General features: G+C 47.0%; 1 protein-coding gene across 1 annotated transcript in view; it reads left to right on the top strand.

The window, feature by feature from the left end:
* The first annotated feature begins 659 nt into the window (after positions 1 to 659).
* LOC129838089 (uncharacterized) overlaps positions 660 to 21,486 on the top strand; it is a 29,923-nt gene continuing 9,096 nt past the window's right edge. Inside the window, exons 1-5 of the mRNA XM_055904803.1 lie at positions 660 to 856; positions 5,259 to 5,335; positions 18,495 to 18,789; positions 19,087 to 19,241; positions 19,436 to 19,718. Coding sequence (XP_055760778.1) covers positions 783 to 856; positions 5,259 to 5,335; positions 18,495 to 18,789; positions 19,087 to 19,241; positions 19,436 to 19,718 — 884 coding nt within the window. The 5' untranslated portion in view covers positions 660 to 782. The remainder of the gene's footprint in view (positions 857 to 5,258; positions 5,336 to 18,494; positions 18,790 to 19,086; positions 19,242 to 19,435; positions 19,719 to 21,486) is intronic.

The following is a 21,486-nucleotide window of genomic DNA, read 5'->3' as shown; positions in this document are numbered from 1 at the left end:
AATAAAATGTTCTTTACTTTTCATTTAAAAACCATGTTACTTCAAATCATCAGACAAACATATAATCCAAACCAAAGAAACAAAGGGGCACATTAAGCAGCGCAGGCAAGAAGGCAGGATACAAAAAGGATCCACTGAAGCAAATGTTTCACACAAAAATAAATAAAAACCCATATTTACTCATAGCAAATACCAAAGTCCACTTGAGCATGAAGTCCTCCAATACCTGCTAGCAGCTCTCCCACATGGTGTCCTTGGACAGCCAGAGCCACTCTTGTAGCCTTCTACAAGACACAAGTCAACACATTATTGTTCCCGTCACCGGGACGAATGTGTGATGGTCACAATGTGTGATGGTTCTCTAGGAGGCTTTTGTCTAGTTCCCAGGATGGTCCTGGGATATCATTGAGGACCAGATAAAGATGTTTTTAGGACGTTCTCAGGACATTCAGTGTATCAGTTGTCAGGATGTCTGTAATGGTCCCAAAGAAACGTCACTTGGATGTTGAAACGGACCCTGTCCGTCAGTGGTTAGATTCCAGCATTTTACAGAAGTTTCTCTTGTGTTCCCTCCATGAATGCCCGGTCATGATACAAGCAGCCCTGTTGATGATTAACTGGAGCTGGTTGAGACCTGTTTTATCGCACTGATGTAGGGCTGGAAGTCAAGCTATGGAACAGTAGCGCAGGTGACTAGTTGTCATGGTATGGTAATTGTTAGGAGGATGTCTTTGGAGACGAGGGGGGTGGACAGGGTCATTGACTTTGTGACTGGTGTATAAATGAATCAGTCAGATTGTTGTCTACAGAGCTTTTACCTACATCACATCAACAGTGACCTTATTTTTTTTTTACGGTAAGAGGATATTACAATTGAATACTATTTGAAATTGTCTTCTATTACGTAATATTTTCTGCCTTACACAACCACACATTAACTGTTGATTTACCTAACAGTTATTTCATAATAATAATGTCTTAATTCAGCAGTGGGTTGAATTCAGATGGGCATGATGTTCCCATAATCCTTTACTTAAATGCATGCTGATGTGTTTGCAAGGAGGCTGTGATTGCAAAGAGACAACACGCTGGACTGTATTTTATACTGAAAGACTTGTATTCTATTTTTAAAAGTAGCAAGTTCATGAAAGGAGAGAATAGTGCTAAGAGTAATGCAATACCTCTCATTATGTCACGATCGTCTTGATATAAATGATAGGACCAAGGCGCAGCATGATATGAATACATCTTCTTTTTTATTATAAGAAGACGTAACACGAAACACTTATACAAACTAACAAAACAACAAACGACCGTGAAGCTACAAACGCAAGTGCACACACAAACTACTTACGTTCAACATAGACATAGACATTTACCCACAAATGCATGATGCCCATGGCTGCCTTAAATATGGCTCCCAATCAGAGACAAATGAAAGACATCTGTCTCTGATTGAGAACCACTCAGGCAACCATAGACATACCTAGACACATTCACTCAACCATAGACATACCTAGAAACATTCACTCAACACAAACTCATACACTACACCCAACACCCCCTTTACCATATAACCACCCAAAACGACAAAACACAAACATTCCCCATGTCACACCCTGACCTACCTAAAAATAATAATGAAAACAAAGAATATTAAGGCCAGGGTGTGACATAACCCCCCCCCCCTGAAGGTGCGAACTCCGGGCGCACCAGCATAAAGTCTAGGGGAGGGTCTGGGTGGGCGTCTGTCCACGGTGGCGGCTCTGGCACTGGTCGTGGTCCCCACCCCACCATAGTCACTACCCGCTTTCGTAGCCTCCTCCAAATGACCACCCTCCAACTTAACCCCACTGGATTAAGGGGCAGTACCTGACTAAGTGGCAGCACCGGACTAAGTGGCAGCACCGGACTAAGGGGCAGCACCGGGATAAGGGGCAGCACCCGGATAAGGGGTAGCACCCGGATAAGGGGCAGCACCCGGATAAGGGGCAGAACCAGGATAAGGTGAAGCACCGGACTAAAGGGCAGCACCGGACTAAGGGACGGATCCTGGCTGGATGGCGGATCCTGGCTGGCTGGCTCTGGTGGATCCTGGCTGGCTGGCGGATCCTGGCTGGCTGGCGGATCCTGGCTGGATGACGGCTCTGGCGGATCCTGGCTGGATGACGGCTCTGGCGGATCCTGGCTGGATGACGGCTCTGGCGGATCCTGGCTGGATGACGGCTCTGGCGGATCCTGGCTGGATGACTGCTCTGGCGGATCCTGGCTGGATGACGGCTCTGGCGGATCCTGGCTGGATGACGGCTCTGGCGGATCCTGGCTGGATGACGGCTCTGGCGGATCCTGGCTGGATGACGGCTCTGGCGGATCCTGGCTGGATGACTGCTCTGGCGGATCCTGGCTGGATGACTGCTCTGGCGGATCCTGGCTGGACTGCTCATGGCTGGCTGACGGATCTGGCTGCTCATGGCTGGCTGACGGATCTGGCTGCTCATGGCTGGCTGACGGATCTGGCTGCTCATGGCTGGCTGACGGATCTGGCTGCTCATGGCTGGCTGACGGATCTGGCAGATCCTGTCTGGTTGGCGGCTCTGGCAGATCCTGTCTGGTTGGCGGCTCTGGCAGATCCTGTCTGGTTGGCGGCTCTGGCAGATCCTGTCTGGTTGGCGGCTCTGGCAGATCCTGTCTGGTTGGCGGCTCTGGCAGATCCTGACTGACGAATGGCTCTAGCGGCTCCTGACTGACGAACGGCTCTGACGCCTCGGGACAGACGGGCGGCTCTAATGGCACTGGGTAGACTGATGGCTCAGATGGCGCTGGGTAGACTGATGGCTCAGATGGCGCTTGGCAGACTGGTGGCTCAGATGGCGCTTGGCAGACGGGTGGCTCAGATGGCGCTTGGCAGACGGGTGGCTCAGATGGCGCTTGGTAGACGGGCAGTTCAGGTACCGCTGTGCAGACGACAGACTCTGGCCGGCTGAGGCGCACTGTAGGCCTGGTGCGTGGTGCCGGAACTGGTGTTACCGGGCTGGGGACACGCACCTTCAGGCTAGTGCGGGGAGAAGGAACAGGGCATACTGGACCCTGGAGACGCACATTAGGCCTAGGTGCGTGGTGCCGGAACTGGTGGTACCGGGCTGGGGACACGCATCTCAGGGCTAGTGCGGGGAGCAGCAACAGGACGCACAGGACTCTGGGGACACACAGGAGGCTTGGTGCGTGGTGTAGGCACCGGTGGCAAAGGGCTGGAGACACGCACCATAGGGCTAGTGCGTGGAGGAGGCACTGGTGGTACTGGGTCGGGGCGGGGAGGTGGCGCCGGAAATACCGGACCGTGCAGGCGTACTGGCTCCCTTGAGCACTGAGCCTGCCCAACCTTACCTGGTTGTATGCTCTCCGTCGCCCGACCAGTGCGGGGAGGTGGAATAACCCGCACCGGGCTATGTAGGCGAACCGGGGACACCATGCATAAGGCTGGTGCCATGTAAGCCGGCCCGAGGAGACGCACTGGTGACCAGATGCGTTGGGCCGGCTTCATGACATCCGGCTCAACGCTCAATCTAGCCCGGCCGATACGTGGAGCTGGAATGTACCGAACCGGGCTATGCACGCGTACAGGAGACACCATGCACTCTACTGCATAACACGGTGTCTGCCCATACTCTCGCTCTCCACGGTAAGTACAAGGAGTAGGCGCAGGTCTCCTACCTGACTTTACCACACTCCCTTTAAGGCCCCCCCCCAAGAAATTTTTGGGTTGTACTCACGGGCTTCCAGCCTTGCTTCCGTGCTGCCTCCTCATATCGCCTCCTCTCGGCTTTAGCTGCCTCCAGGTCTTCACGAGGGAGGCGATATTCTCCCGGTTGTGCCCAAGGTCCCTTACCATCCAGTATCTCCTCCCATGTCCATGAATCCTGTGTAGCTGGGTCCTGTTGCCGCTTGACACGCCGCTTGGTCCTAGATTGGTGGGTAATTCTGTCACGATCGTCTTGATATAAATGATAGGACCAAGGCGCAGCATGATATGAATACATCTTCTTTTTTATTATAAGAAGACGTAACACGAAACACTTATACAAACTAACAAAACAACAAACGACCGTGAAGCTACAAACGCAAGTGCACACACAAACTACTTACATTCAACATAGACATAGACATTTACCCACAAATGCATGATGCCCATGGCTGCCTTAAATATGGCTCCCAATCAGAGACAAATGAAAGACATCTGTCTCTGATTGAGAACCACTCAGGCAACCATAGACATACCTAGACACATTCACTGAATCATAGACATACCTAGAAACATTCACTCAACACAAACTCATACACTACACCCAACACCCCCTTTACCATATAACCACCCAAAACGACAAAACACAAACATTCCCCATGTCACACCCTGACCTACCTAAAAATAATAATGAAAACAAAGAATATTAAGGCCAGGGTGTGACACATTGTCCTTTCTGCTAATATCATACTCTCTTGAATTAAGTTCTTTATTAAGTAGAATTCTTGCAGACATTTAAGCATGTTATATTAAAATAAGTGCCTTTAAAGAAAAGTTTTATACATCAGATTTTTTATATGAATAAATTATTTCTAAATAGCCAAAAATCTGCCTTTTGACATGTCCCTTTTCTGAGGAAGATTTTAACCCAAAAAATTTCCCCAGGTCTTCACCATAATAGTAAAGCACTAGTTATTTTGTTGCTTTGACAATGTCATTTCTGAAGATTATTACTAATTTCACGAGATTAGTGATACATTTACATTTGTCCCTCATTTTCAAGCTCAACTATGCTATGGGAACTGAAGTCTCATTTTCATATGGTGATTACTTTTTAAATAATATTTTCAATTTAAACATGGTGGAAAACTAAGCAAGTCAAGAATAACACGTCAACAATGTTACACATAGATGATAGACTAGAAATGTTGAAAAAAATTATAAAATGAACGTCAACATGTGCTCTTTATGACAGAATGTTAAAATGAGTTGAAATGAATAGTATAAAACATTTAAATATTACACTACCCAAAATGCACTCTCTTTGTGTTTATTGTTCTTCTTGAGAGGTGAGTAAAACAATATTTAAAATGTCTTTGTTCAAGTGGGCTGAATTTATACAAATGATAAATTGTGATTGAATTGCAGCCTAACAGATTGTTTCAGTGTTTCTGTCAATGTTTCTGTGGATTGGTTCCTATCAGACCCATTGTTGACTTGCTCTGGGCTTTTCCTCCAGGATGGTGAGATCAGCCATGATGTTCATCTTGTTGACTCTCCTGGAACTGGCATGCTCTATTGGTGCGACCGTCCCAAGTAATCACATCTCTAATTCCTTTCCTCCTGTTAACTGATAGATATACAACCTGGTCTGAGAGCATTTCGTATCATTCTGTACATAAATCCAAGACTCTCCATTTAGTATGATATGTTACGTTTGATATGGTTACATAAGACAGATGGTTACTTAAGGCGAAAACTATAGTAGGGTGGTTAGTTGGATGGATGGATGGGCGGACGTATAACGCGAACCTCTAGCAACCCTAAAATCGTGAGTTCGAATCCTATCATGAACAACTTTAGCTAATTGGCAACTTTTTGACTACTTACTACTTTTGAGCTACATTGCAACTACTTAGCATATTAACTAACCTAACCTCAACCTTTTCGACTAACCCTCCCCTAACCCTAACCTTAACCCTTGACCTAACTCCTAAAAGTAACCCTAACCTTAACCCTAACTCCTAACCCTAACCCTAACACCTAGCCTAGCTAACGTTAGCCACCTAGCTAGTATTTATAACTTATCATACTTTTTCGAATTCGTAACATACCATACTTTTAGCAAATTCGTAACATATTATAAGTTTGCAAATATGTAACATATAAAACATTTAGCAAATTCTTAATATGTAATACGAATTGTAATTCTTAACATATCATACGAAATGGGTGATGAACATCCACAAATTGGCCTCCCGGGTGGCGCAGGGGTCTACGGCACTGCATCGCAGTGCTAACTGCGCCACCAGAGTCTCTGGGTTCGCGCCCAGGCTCTGTCGCAGCCGGCCGCGACCGGGAGGTCCGTGGGGCGACGCACAATTGGCATAGCGTCGTCCGGGGTAGGGAGGGTTTGGCCGGTAGGGATATCCTTGTCTCATCGTGCTCCAGCGACTCCTGTGGCGGGCCGGGCGCAGTGCGCGCCAACCAAGGGGGCCAGGTACACGGTGTTTCCTCCGACACATTGGTGCGGCTGGCTTCCGGGTTGGAGGCGCGCTGTGTTAAGAAGCAGTACGGCTGGTTGGGTTGTGCTTCGGAGGACGCATGGCTTTCGACCTTCGTCTCTCCCGAGCCTGTACGGGAGTTGTAGCGATGAGACAAGGTAGTAATTACTAGTGATTGGATACCACGAAAATTGGGGAGAAAATGGGATAAAAAAAAAAAAAAAAAAAAAAGAACATCCACAAATTAATACATACCATATGAAACATAACATATTGTGCTAAATGGTGTTTTATGCATTTACATACAGAATAATATGAAATGCTCTGAGACCAGGTTGAGATATAATGCCCTTTAAATTAACAGGGCAAGGTCTCTTACTATGAAATGTGAGGTAATATTATATCTCAATGTATTTATGACACAACTTGCAGATTTATGTACTAGGATCATATCATTGGCCTTGGTGTTAAAAAGTGATGGCTGAAAGATGACGCCGACTGACCTGGTGTCACACCCTGGCCTTAGTATTATTGGTTTTCTTTATTATTTTAGTTAGGTCAGGGTGTGACATGGGGAATGTTTATGTTTTGTTGGTGTTGGGTGTTTATATGGTAAAGGGGTTATGGGTTGTTGTATAGTATATGGGTTTGTGTGGAGTACAGGTGTCTAGTGTTTTCTATGTATGTTTAGTTGTCTAGGAGAGTCTATGGTGGCCTGAATGAGTTCCCAATTAGAGACAGCTGATTTCGGTTGTCTCTGATTGGGAGCCTTATTTAGGGTAGCCATAGGCTCTCATTGGTTGTGGGTAATTGTCTATGTAAGAACGTTAGTAGCCTGTATGTTTGTGCACAACGTTTGTAGCTTCACGATCGTTTATTGTTTTGTTTGGTGTGTAAGTGTTTTTTGTTTCGTTTTGCCTTCGTCATAAATAAACGAGATGGCGTATTTTCCAAATGCTGCGTTTTGGTCCGTAAATCCTCCACACGATCGTGACAGAATTACCCACCATAGGACCAAGCGGCATGACCAGCGGCAACAGGAGCAATACAAGGATTTATGGACATGGGAGGAAATTTTAGACCGGGAGGTACCAGGAGAATATAACCGCCCCAAAGCTGAGCTGGAGGCAGCGAAAGCAGAGAGGCGGCGATATGAGGAGCTAGCTCGGAGGCAGGAAAAGGAACCTACAAAGGATCTGGGTTACACTACGTGGGAGGAGATCGACAGGTGGGCGATCAACCCAGGGAGAGTGCCGGAGCCCGCCTGGGATTCTCTGGCGCAGTGCGAGGAGGGATACCGGCGAATGGAGGCAGCACGACGAAGCGGTAGGAAGCCTGTGGGAAAACCCAAAAAATTTCTTTGGGGGGGGCTTAAAGGGAGAGTGGCGAAGTCAGGTAGGAAACCTGCGCCTACTCCCTGTAATTACCGTGGAGAGCGAGAGTACGGGCAGACACCGTGTTACGCAGTAGAGCGCACGGTGTCTCCTGTACGTGTGCATAGCCCGGTGCGGGTTATTCCACCTCCCCGCACTGGCAGGGCTAGATTGAGTATTGAGCCGGATGTCATGAAGCCGGCCCTACATATCTGGCCACCAGTGCGTCTCCTCGGGCCGGTTTACATGGCACCAGCCTTACGCATGGTGTCCCCGGTTCGCCTACATAGCCCGGTGCGGGTTATTCCACCTCCCCGCACTGGTCGGGCAACGGGGAGCATTCAACCAGGTAAGGTTGGTCAGGCTCAATGCTCAAGGGAGCCAATACGCCTGCACGGTCCGGTATTTCCGGCGCCACCTCCCCGCCCCAGTTCAGTGCCACAAGTGCCTACACCACGTAACAGGCTTCCAGTGTGTCTCCAGAGTCCTGTTCCTCCTCCACGCACTCGTCCTATGGTGCGTGTCTCCAGCCCGGTATCACCAATTCCGGCACCACGCACTAAGCCTTTTGTGCGTCTCCAGAGTCCTGTGCATCCTGTTGCTGCTCCCCGCATTAGCCCTGAGATGCGTGTCCCCAGTCCGGTACCACCAGTTCCGGCCCCACGCACTAGGCCTAATGTGCGTCCCCAGGGTCCAGTATGCCCTGTTCCTGCTCCCCGCACTAGCCCTGAGATGCGTGTCCCCAGCCCGGTGCCACCAGTCCCGGCACCACGCACCAGGTCTACAGTGCGCCTCAGCCGGCAGGAGTCTGCCGTCTGCACAGCGATGACTGAACTGCTCGTCTCCCCAGCGCCATCTGAGCCATCCGTCTCCCCAGCGCCATCTGAGCCATCCGTCTCCCCAGCGCCATCTGAGCCATCCGTCTGCAATGAGCCTGCAAAGCCGCCCGTCTGCCATGAGCCTGCAAAGCCGCCCGTCTGCCATGAGTCCACTGAGCCGTCCGCCAGACAGGAGCCGCTAGAGCCGCCAGCCAGACAGGAGCCGCTAGAGCCGTCCGTCAGACAGGATCTGCCAGAGCCGCCAACCAGACAGGATCTGCCAGAGCCGCCAACCAGACAGGATCTGCCAGAGCCGCCAACCAGACAGGAGCAGCCAGATCAGTCAGCCAGCCATGAGCAGCCAGATCCGTCAGCTAGCCATGAGCAGCCAGATCCGTCAGCCAGCCATGAGCAGCCAGATCCGTCAGCCAGCCATGAGCAGCCAGATCCGTCAGCTAGCCATGAGCAGCCAGATCCGTCAGCTAGCCATGAGCAGCCAGATCCGTCAGCTAGCCATGAGCAGCCAGATCCGTCAGCTAGCCATGAGCAGCCAGATCCGTCAGCTAGCCATGAGCAGCCAGATCCGTCAGCTAGCCATGAGCAGCCAGATCCGTCAGCTAGCCATGAGCAGCCAGATCCGTCAGCTAGCCATGAGCAGCCAGATCCGTCAGCCAGCCATGGGCCATCCCTCAGTCCGGAGCTGCAGTCCCTCAGTCCGGAGCTGCAGTCCCTCAGTCCGGAGCTGCCATTCCTCAGTCCGGAGCTGCCCCTTACCCTGGTGCTGCCCCTTACCCTGGTGCTGCCCCTTACCCTGGTACTGCCCCTGACCCTGGTACTGTCCCTGACCCTAGTACTGCCCCTGACCCTGGTACTGCCTCTTACCCTGGTACTGCCCCTTAGTCCGGAACTGCCCCTGAATGCAATGGGGTTAAGGTGGAGGGGGGTCGTTTGGAGGAAGCCTAGGAGGTGTTTAGGTACTGTGGTGACGTGGGGACCGCGACCAGAGCCGGAGCCGCCACCGTGGATGGAAGCCCACCCAGACCCTCCCCTAGACTGTGTATGGTGCGCCCGGAGTTCGCGCCTCAAGGGGGGGGTTATGTCACACCCTGGCCTTAGTATTATTGGTTTTCTTTATTATTTTAGTTCGGTCAGGGTGTGACATGGGGAATGTTTATGTTTTGTTGGTGTTGGGTGTTTATATGGTAAAGGGGTTATGGGTTGTTGTATAGTATATGGGTTTGTGTGGAGTACAGGTGTCTAGTGTTTTCTATGTATGTTTAGTTGTCTAGGAGAGTCTATGGTGGCCTGAATGAGTTCCCAATTAGAGACAGCTGATTTCGGTTGTCTCTGATTGGGAGCCTTATTTAGGGTAGCCATAGGCTCTCATTGGTTGTGGGTAATTGTCTATGTAAGAACGTTAGTAGCCTGTATGTTTGTGCACAACGTTTGTAGCTTCACGATCGTTTATTGTTTTGTTTGGTGTGTAAGTGTTTTTTGTTTCGTTTTGCCTTCGTCATAAATAAACGAGATGGCGTATTTTCCAAATGCTGCGTTTTGGTCCGTAAATCCTCCACACGATCGTGACACCTGGCAGCTCTGCTTCCAGCTCCTAAGCAACTTTGCAGTATTTCGTTTTTGTGTGTGGAATTTGTAACATTATTATCCCATAGCGTTTTTTGTGTTATTACATACAGCCGGAAATAACTTTTGGATATCAGATTGGCGGTAACTCACCAGCATTACGACCAGGATTACAACTTTCCTGAATTGGTTGCGTTGTTCGCACCACTCAGGGCAATATAACTTATCCTAGAGTCTGCCCCAAGACGACGCCGGCGGAGAAGAGGTATTTGGAGTGGACTTCTAGTCCGACTCAGGAGGCAGGCACACCATCCACCGCTTCAGAATATATTACTTGCTAAAGTTCAGACTCTGGACAATAAATTAGACAAATCAAATCAAATTGTATTGGTCACATATGCAGATGTTAATGTGAGTGTAGCGAAATGCTTATGCATCTAGTTCTGGCCGTGCAGTAATATCTAAAAAGTAATCAAAAAATTTCACAACAACTACCTTATACAACTACCTCTTTTTTTCAAGATGGCGTAGCAGTGCAGACGTGGTTTGTCGTCCTCTCGTTTACTTTTTGTATTTTTCGTCTTTTTTGTATATATTTAAATGTATTTTTCAATCTCTTTTCCATTTTTAAACTAAATATACCTTCCGGTAACCCGCCTCCCTCAATGTGACACGGATCCGCAATTAATTTTTTTAGACCTTAGACAGAACCTCTATCAGAAGCTAGCCATCAGAAGCTAACCAGCTAATTAGCTACTAGCTATTTAGTCATTGTTAGCCACTGCTAGCGCCTTTTACCTTCTACCTTTTACCTGCACAGGCACCAGTCGTTTTTTAGCCTGGATAATCCCTGCCAGCCTCAGACTGTTTTTCTCCACTACAACGAAACCCTGGACCATTACTCCTGATCATCACAGCTAGCTAGCTGCCGCTGAGTGACCCAGCCCCGAAGCTAGCCCTGAGCCAGGCGCATCTCCCGGCTAGCAAAGAAAATTACTACAACTACAATACCTCTTTCGCCATCTAGCCCGGACCCTTTGTCAACACGGCACCCCGCCGTACCACCATGACTAGTCCGCAGACGGGGGGCAGACGCTTCTACTTACCCCGGCCTGCTAACTTTAAATGCCGTGTCTCCCGCGTGCTAGCGTAGTAACTACTACCCCGCGGCTTCCCTGTTCCATCAATTGCTGTTCACTGGACCCTATGATCATTTGGCAACAAAGCTGATGCCTGCTGGACTGTTCTGTTGTTGATAGCTGTTGTTATCTTAGCTAGCTCTCCCAATCAACACCTGTGATTGCTTTATGCCTTGCTTTAAGTCTCTCTCGAATGTCAATATGCCTTGTATACTGTTGTTTAGGATAGTTATCATTGTTTTAGTTTACTGCGGAGCCCCTAGTCCCACTCAACATGCCTCAAATACCTCCTTTGTACCACCTCCCACACATGCGGTGACCTCACCCAGTATAACCAGCGTGTCCAGAGATGCAACCTCTCTTATCACCACTCGGTGCCTGGGCTTACCTCCACTGTACCCGCACCCCACCATACCCCTGTCTGCACATTATGCCCTGAATCTATTCTACCACACCCAGAAATCGGCTCCTTTTATTCTCTGTCCCCAACGCACTAGACAACCAGTTTTGATAGCCTTTAGCCGTACCCTCATCCTACTCCTCCTCTGTTCCTTGGGTGATGTGGAGGTTAATCCAGGCCCTGCGTGTCCCCAGGCACTCTCATTTGTTGACTTCTGTAATCGAAAAAGTCTTGGTTTCATGCATGTTAACATCAGAAGCCTCCTCCCTAAGTTTGTTTTACTCACTGCTTTAGCACACTCCGCCAACCCTGATGTCCTTGCCGTGTCTGAATCCTGGCTTAGGAAGGCCACCAAAAATGAGATTTCCATACCCAACTACAACATTTTCCGTCAAAATAGAACTGCCAAAGGGGGAAGAGTTGCAATCTACTGCAGAGATAGCTTGCAAAGTTCTGTCATACTTTCCAGGTCTATGCCCAAACAATTCAAGCTTCTAATTAAAAAAATGAATCTCTCCAGAAATAAGTCTCTCACTTTTGCCGCCTGTTATAGACCCCCCTCAGTTCCCAGCTGTGCCCTGGACACCATATGTGAATTGATTGACCCCATCTATCTTTAGAGTTCGTTTTGTTAGGTGACCTAAACTGGGATATGCTTAACACCCCAGCAGTCCTACAATCTAAGCTAGATGCCCTCAACCTCACACAAATTGTCAAGGAACCCACCAGGTACAACCCTAAATGCATAAACATGGGCACCCTCATAGATATTATCCTGACCAACTTGCCCTCCAAATACACCTCTGCTGTTTTCAATCAGGAGCTCAGCGATCACTGCCTCATTGCCTGCGTATGCTATGTGTCCGTGGTCAAACGACCACCCCTCATCACTGTCAAACGCTCCCTAAAACACTTCTGCGAGCAGGCCTTTCTAATTGACCTGGCCCAGGTATCCTGGAAGGATATTGACCTCATCCCGTCAGTCGAGAATGCCTAGTCGTTCTATAAAAGTTATTTCCTCACCATCTTAAATAAGCATGCCCCTTTCAAAAAAATGTAGAACTAAGAACAGATATAGCCCTTGGTTCACTCCAGACCTGACTGCCCTTGACCAGCACAAAAACATCCTGTGGCGGACTGCAATAGCATCGAATAGTCCCCGCGATATGCAACTGTTCAGGGAAGTCAGGAACCAATACACTCAGTCAGTCAGGAAAGCAAAGGCTAGCCTTTCAAACAGAAATTTGAATCCTGTAGCTCTAACTCCACGCTGTCTGGGTGGGTGGACCATTTCAGTTTGTCCGTGATGTGTACGCCGAGGAACTTAAAACTTTCCACCTTCTCCACTGCTGTCTCGTCGATGTGGATAGGGGGTGCTCCCTCTGCTGCTTCCTGAAGTCTACGATCATCTCCTTTGTTTTGTTTACGTTGAGTGACAGGTTATTTTCCTGACACCACACTCCAAGGGCCCTCACCTCCTCCCTGTAGTCCGTCTCGTCGTTGTTGGTAATCAAGCCTACCACTGTAGCGCCGTCTGCAAACTTGATGATTGAGTTGGAGGCTTGCATGGCCATGCAGTCACGGGTGAACAGGGAGTACAGGAGAGGGCTGAGCACGCACCCTTGTGGGGCCCCAGTGTTGAGGATCAGCGGGCTGGAGATGTTGTTTCCTACCCTCACCACCTGTGGGTGGCCCGTCAGAAAGTCCAGGACCCAGTTGCACAGGGCGGGGTCGAGACCCAGGGTCTCCAGCTTAATGAAGAGTTTGGAGGGTACTATGGTGTTTAATGCTGAGCTGTAGTCGATGAACAGCATTCTTACATAGGTATTCCTCTTTGTCCAGATAGGTTAGGGTGTCAGATAGGGTGGAGGTGATGTGATCCTTGACTAATCTCTCAAAACACTTCATGATGACGGAAGTGAGTGCTACGGGGCGATAGTCGTTTAACTCAGTTACATTAGCTTTCTTGGGAACAGGAACAATGGTGGCCCTCTTGAAGATGTTGCGTGTAAACCCTCACAAGGCTGCCGCCCCAGATGGCATCCCTAGCCGCATCCTCAGAGCATGCGCAGACCAGCTGGGTGGAGTGTTTACGGACATATTCAATCTCTCACTTTCCCAGTCTGCCGTCCCTACTTGCTTCAAAATGTCCACCATTGTTCCTGTACCCAAGAAAGCAAAGGTAACTGAACTAAATGACTATCGCCCCGTAGCACTCACTTCTGTCATCCTGAAGTGCTCTGAGAGGCTAGTTAAGGATCACATCACCTCTACCTTACCTGACACCCTAGACCCACTTAAATTTGCTTACCGCCCCAAAAGATCCACAGATGATGCAATCGCCATTGCACTGCACATTGCCCTATCCCATCTGGACAAGAGGAATACCTTTGTAAGAATGTAAGGGCCCTGAGTCTGAATCCCGCCCTTTGCAACTGGGTCCTGGACTTCCCGATGGGCCGCCCCCAGGTGGTGAAGGTAGGTAACACCACCTTCACTTCACCGATCCTCAACACAGGGGCCCCACAAAGTTGTGTGCTCAGCCCCTTCCTGTACTCCCTTTACACTCATGACTGCGTGGCCACACACGCCTCAAACTCAATCATCAAGTTTGCAGACGACACAACTATAGTAGGCCTGCTTACCAACAATGAAGAGACTATCAGAACTCAGGATAAGACTGAAATAAGTGCTGATATAGTTTTACAGACAGCAACACTTTTTAGCATTCTGTAAAACTATATCAATAGCAATGATAAAACTCTGAAACTTACTTGTTTCAATCGTCTCACACTCCCTTATAACAATACCTATATGATTCACCTTGGGATGCTTTATTCATTTAACATTACATTACAACATTACATACCTTTCTCTCTGTGTTTTCTTGGACTGAGAAGAACGGGAGCTACGGTTAGTACCAGGGTGTTAGTAGGTGACGTAAGCACCCAGATTAAATAAAATACATTCAATGAAATAAAAACCGAAGATGTTAATATCATCAAGCTACTGTAGCTGCCTACTTAACATTAACAGGCATTACTAGTAGCGCAACAATTGAAAATAGAAACCAAAGGTTAAGTTCCTGGCGATCATAGCGATCTGACTCCCCCCTTCTGTCTAAACTTGGAATATATCTTTTTGCGGGCTTGGACCACTGACCCTTAACCTGGAGGTTCTGTTTTGCGTTGTGCACTAGTTTGATGTAATAACCATTTTAACTCTCTTACACTGGCACCACACAGCCAGGTCTCTGACCTCCTCCCTATAGGCTGTCTCATCGTTGTCAGTGATCAGGCCTACCACAGTTGTGTCATCGGCAGACTTAATGATGGTGTTGGAGTCATGCCTGGCCATGCAGTCATGAGTGAACAGGGAGTACAGGAGGCACACACCCCTGAGGGGCCCCTTTGTTGAGGTAGCGGATGTGTTGTTACCTACCCTTACCACCTGGGGGCAGCCCGTCAGGAAGTCCAGGATCCAGTTGCAGAGGCAGGTGTTTAGTCCCAGGGACCTTAGCTTAGTGATGAACTTTGAGGGCACTATGGTGTTGAACGCTGAGCTGTAGTCAATGAATAGCATTCTCATGTAACGGATGTGAAATGGCTAGCTAGTTAGCGGGTACGCGCTAGTAGCATTTCAATCAGTTACGTCACTTGCTCTGAGACATTAAGTAGGGTTTCCCCTTGCTCTGCAAGGGCCACGGCCTTTGTGGAGCGATGGGTAGCGATGCTTCGTGGGCAACCGTTGTTGATGTGTGAAGAGGGTCCCTGGTTCGCGCCCGTGTCGGGGCGAGGGGACGACGTAAAGTTATACTGTTACATTGATGCTGTTGACCCGGATCACTGGTTGCTGCGGAAAAGGAGGAGGTTGAAAGGGGGGTGAGTGTAACGGATGTGAAATGGCTAGCTAGTTAGCGGGTACGCGCTAGTAGCATTTCAATCAGTTACGTCACTTGCTCTGAGACATTAAGTAGGGTTTCCCCTTGCTCTGCAAGGTCCGCGGCCTTTGTGGAGCGATGGGTAACGATGTTTCGTGGGCGACCGTTGTTGATGTGTGCAGAGGGTCCCTGGTTCGCGCCCGTATCGGGGCGAGGGGACGACGTAAAGTTATACTGTTACACTCACATAGGTGTTCCTTTTGTCCACGTGGGAAAAGGTAGTGTGGAGTACAATCAAGTTGACATCATCTGTGGATCTGTTGGGGCGGTAGGCAAATTGGTGTGGGTCTAGGGTTTCTGGTATAATGGTGTTGATGTGAGCCATGACTAGCTTTTCAAAGCATTTCATGGCTACAGACGTGAGTGCTATGAGTCGGTAGTCATTTAGGCAGATTATCTTAGTGTTCTTGGGCACAGGGACTTTGGGGGTCTGCTAGAAACATGTTATTACAGACTCGGTCAGGGACAGGTTAAAAATGTCAGTGAAGACACTTGCAAGGTGGTCAGTGCATGCTTGGAGTCCATATCCTGGTAATCCGTCTGGCACCTGCGGCCTTGTGAATATTGACCTGTTTAAAGGTCTTACTCACATCGGCTTCGGAGCGCATGATTACACAGTTGTCTGGAACAGCTGATGCTGTATGTGTTACTTGCCTCGAGTGCGAGCATAGAAGTGATTTAACTGTCTGGTAGGCTCGTGTCGCTGGGCAGCTTGCGGCTGTGCTTCCCTTTGTAGTCTGTAATAGTTCACAAGCCCTGACACATCTGATGAGCGTCGGAGCCGGTGTAATAAGATTCAATCTTAGTCCTGTATTGATGCTTTGCCTGTTTGATGGTTCGTCAGAGAGCATAGTGGGATTTCTTAACAGCATCCGGGTTGGAGTCCCGCTCCTTGAAAGCGGCAGCTCTACCCTTTAGCTCAGTGCGGATGTTGCCTATAATCCGTGACTTCTGGTTGGGGTATTTACGTACAGTCACTGTGGGGACGACGTCATCGATGCACTTATTGATGAAGCCAGTGACTGATGTGGTGTACTCCTTAATGCCATCGGAAGAATCCTGGAACATATTCCAGTCTGTGTTAGCAAACAGTCCTGTAGCTTAGCATCTGCTTCATCTGCTTCAAATGGAGGCTGGGGGAGAGCTTTGTACGCATCTCTGTGTGTGCAGTAAAGGTGGTCTAGAGATCTTTTTAGGTAAAACGGATTTAAGTTTCCCTGCGTTAAAGTCCCCGGCCACTAGTAGCGCCGCCTCTGGATGAGCTTTCCCTATTTGCTTATGGCCGTATACAGCTCATTGATTGCGGTCTTAGTGTCAGCAACGGTTTGTGGTGGTAAATAGACAGCTACGAAGAATATAGATGAAAACTCTCTTGGTAAATAGTGTGGTCTACAGCTTATCATGAGATACTCTACCTCAGACAAGCAAACCCTCGAGACTTCCTTAGATGTCATGCACCAGCTGTTGTTTACAAATATACATAGACCGCCACCCCTCGTCTTTCCAGAGGCGCCTGTTCTATACTGCCGAAAAAGCTTAAAACCCGCCAGCTGTATGTTATTCATGTCGTCGTTCAGCCACGACTCGGTGAAACGTAAGATATTACAGTTTTTAATGTCCAGTTGGTAGAAAATACGTGCTCGTAGTTTGTCCATTTTATTATCCAATGATTGTACTTTGGCTAATAGGACCGATGGTAAAGTCAGATTACCCACTCGCCGTCGGATACTTACAAGGCACCCAGACCTACGTCCCCGATATCTCCCTCTCTTTCTCCAGCGAATGACGGGGATGAGGGCCTTGTCGGGTGTCTGGAGTAAATCCTTTTCGTCCGACTCGTTAAAGAAAAAAATCTTCCTCCAGTACAGGGTGAGTAATCGCTGTCCTGATATCTAGAAGCTCTGCCCGGTCATAAGAGATGGTGGCAGAAACATTATGTACAAAATAAGTTACAAATAACTTGATAAAACACACACAATAGCACAATTGGTTAGGGGACCGCAAAACGTGCCCATTACAACTTTGTGGACGCTTTTACCAGAGGCTGTCAAACTGCCTGCTAGTGTTGTCACGATACAAAAAAGTTTACTTCCATACCGATACCAGGTTTAGTATCATGATATATGATGCCAAAACCATACAACGGCAAAAATAATATTTTGAGTGTTGTTAACCTTTAATTCAAGTGCTTATGCACTTAACATTTTTGTTTGGTTAGCAGCATTTCTGTAGCACACACACACATGTGATGGAGTTTGCAAAACACATGGCCACTGGATTAATGCAAATAATCATGATTCTGACAGGTAGGCATAGTCTACTTTGTAGATAACTTTTAAATGAAAAAGTTCTTAGGAAAGCATACCCGCACCGCACACACAGAGCAAATTTAATAATTTATAATAAGTTAAATACATTTAGTTGATTTCCAAACGTGAGACAAATTTAATAGAAGTACCAAAAGTAACAAAATTCTATAACCGAACCGTTTTTCATGTTGTAGTTTCAGTACCGCTGCAAAAGTGAGCCCCTCTGTTCTCAGAAGTGATGGCTGGATGCTGGATTATCATGCACTGCATTATGCCATTGTGCCATTGTGCTGGCACATGTGAACCAGAGCCTTAAGTATTTTATTTTCTCCGCGTATCAGAACTTAAGGAATACATTTAATGTATTATTACTTAATGTCATTTTATTTTATGAAAATGTCACTTAATACGTTATTTTAAACATGACTATGGATCCATTATCATCTACATCGGCGGCCATTCAGTCTTGCGCCTCCACGTTAAGTTTGCAATGAGCATCCCTTCTAGGATGTTTTCATATCACCTGAATTCATGTTTGTTCCAAATGTCATACTTTTATCTACCACGTAACATATTTATTTCGCTAAGGCCCCGCCCGGACTTTCAGCAGATTAGAAAACTGTGTTCTTCTGTTTTGACAGCATCATTAAATTGCTCCTCTATACTCACTCAATGATATGTTTCCCTGCAGGAAATCTTGCCTTGCGTGGAAAAGCTACACAGTCAGACCTCATTGAGAGCATATGGCACGGTTACAGTCATGCCTCCAATGCCATTGATGGGAACCGCGATTCACATTTTCATCATGGGTCCTGCACTGCCACTGATGAATCCACTAACCCCTGGTGGAGAGTGGACCTGCTTGATACCTACATAGTCACCTCCATCACCGTCACCAACAGAGGGGATGCTGTTCCTGAGAGACTTAACGGGGCTGAGATACGAATAGGAAATTCTTTAGTGGACAATGGCATTCATAACCCTCTGTGAGTCAAGATACTGTGGTTTTTGAAATTGCATTTACAATGTGTTGTTACTGTTTATGTCCATGAAGAACTCAATTAGAGTGACCAGAATATACATAGTGGACATACTGTAGATAAAAACCAAGCAATGCTGGTGAAAAGTTTCAACCCCACTCACAGGTTACCACCAGAACACAGGCACAGTTGTAGATATCAGCATATCATCTCCTGTGTCTTGTTTATATAGTTTAAATAAAGTTATATAGCATATGATGTAGTATCTTGACAGAGGTCAGTAAAACCCATTTCTCTCTCCAGGGCTAAAACAATTTCCTCTGTTCCAGCCGGAAGTTCTCTCACCCTGGCTTTTGACCCAAGTTTCGAAGGACGTTATGTGATTGTGGTTCTACCAGGCCAGCAAAGACTTCTGACACTCTGTGAAGTGGAGGTTTATGGCTACCTTGCCCCAACCGGTCAGAACTTATATTCATATTATGAACAGTATCTTAAAGTGCAACTTTTGTTATTTTCTCTGTAATGGTAGGTTAAACATGATCCACTCTGAAAGTAACCTCTACGATCACAGTGCATGCAAATGCTTACACAAATTCAAACAAATTGTTTGATAAGATGATAGTTAATGTGCATTATGCTCTATTTTGTCCAGGAGATAATGTGGCTCTATATGGAAAGGCCACCCAGTCGTCTTTGTATGAGTTTGGCATTCCAGGCAATGCTATTGACGGGAATCGCAATGCTATTTTGATGGGAGGGTCCTGCACCCACACTCTACAGGACATCAACGCCTGGTGGAGGGTGGACCTTCTGAAGACCTACAAAGTGTTCTCCATCATCATCACCAACACAGTCGACAGTGTTTCCAGCAGACTCAATGGAGCTGAGATTCGCATTGGAAACTCCCTGGAAAACAATGGCATCGACAATCCTAGGTGAATTAATGTAGGAGAGTTGAGGTCCATTTAACTTTAAGATCCTACTTATTCTAGGGTTTTTCTTTATTTTTACTATTATCTACATTGTAGAATAATAGTGAAGACATCAAAACTATGAAATAACACGTATGGAATCATGTAGTAACCAAAACAAGTGTTAAACAAATCAAATATATTTCATATTTGAGATTTTTCAAAGTAGCCACCCTTTGCCTTGATGACAGCTTTGCACACTCTTGGCATTCTCTCAACCAGCTTCACCTGGAATTCTTTTCCAACAGTCTTGAAGGAGTTCCCACATATGCTGAGCACTTGTTGGCTGCTTTTCCTTCTGCGGTCCAACTCATCCCAAACCATCTCATTTGGGTTGAGGTCGGGTGATTGTGGAGGCCAGGTCGTCTCATGCAGCACTCCATCGCTCTCATTCTTGGTCAAATAACCCTTACACAGCCTTGAGGTTGTCCTGTTGAAAAACAAATGGTAGTCCCCCTAAGTGCAAACCAGATGGGATGGAGTATTGCAGCAGAATGCTGTGGTAGCCATGCTGGTTAAATGTGCCTTGAGTTCTAAATAAATCACTGAGTGTCACCAGCAAAGCACCTCCACACCATCTTCACGTGGGAACCACACATGCGGAGATTGTCTGTTCACCTACTGTGCATCTCACAAAGACGCGGCATTTGGAACCAAAAATCTCAAATTTGGACACATCAGACCATAGGACAGATTTCCACCGATCTAATGTCCATTGCTCGTGCAAGTCTCTTCTTATTGTTGTCCTTTAGTAGTGGTTTCTTTGCGGCAATTCGACCATGAAGGCCTGATTCACGCAGTCTCCTCTGAACAGCTGATGTTGAGATGTGTCTATTACTTGAACTCTGTGAAGCATTTATTTGGGCTGCAGTTTCTGAGGCCGGTAACTCTAATGAACTTATCCTCTGCAGCAGAGGTAACTCTGGGTCTTCCTTTACTGTGCCAGTCCTCATGAGAGCTAGTTTCATCATAGCGCCTGATGGTTTTTACGCCTGCACTTGAAGAAACTTTCAAAGTTCTTGAAATGTTCCGCATTGACTGACCTTCATGTCTTATTGTAATGATGGACTGTCGTTTCTCTTTGCTTATTTGAGCTGTTCTTGCCATAATATGGACTTGGACTTTTACAAAATAGGGCTATCTTCTGTATACCACCCTTACCTTGTCACAATACAACTGATTGACTCAAACACATTAAGAAGGAAAGAAATTCCACAAATTAACAAGGCACACCTGTTAATTGAAATGCATTACAGGTGACTACCTCATGAAGCTGGTTGAGAGAATGTCAAGAATGTGCAAAGCTGTCATCAAGGCTAAGAGTGGCTATTTGAAGAATTTCAAATATAAAATATATTTTGATTTGTTTAAAACTATTTTGGTTACTACATGATTCCGTAAGTGTTATTTCATAGTTTTGATGTCTTCACTATTATTTTACAATGTAGGAAATAGTAAAAATAAAGAAAACCCCTTGAATGAGTAGGTATTCTAAAATGTTTGACCAGCAGTGTATATAAATTCAGCAAAAAAGAAACGTCCTCTCGCTGTCAACTGCATTTATTTTCAGCAAACTTAATTAACATGTGTAAATATTTGTATGAACATAACAAGATTCAACAGCTGAGACATTAACTGAACAAGTTCCACAGACATGTGACTAACAGAAATGGAATAATGTGTCCCTGAACAAAGGGGGGGGGGTCAAAATTAAAAGTAACATTCAATATCT

Source organism: Salvelinus fontinalis, chromosome 38 (genome assembly GCF_029448725.1).
Source record: "Salvelinus fontinalis isolate EN_2023a chromosome 38, ASM2944872v1, whole genome shotgun sequence".
NCBI classification, from domain to species: Eukaryota; Metazoa; Chordata; class Actinopteri; order Salmoniformes; family Salmonidae; genus Salvelinus; species Salvelinus fontinalis.
Note: the sequence above shows the minus strand (reverse complement) of the source record. Positions and strands in the feature narration are given on the sequence as shown.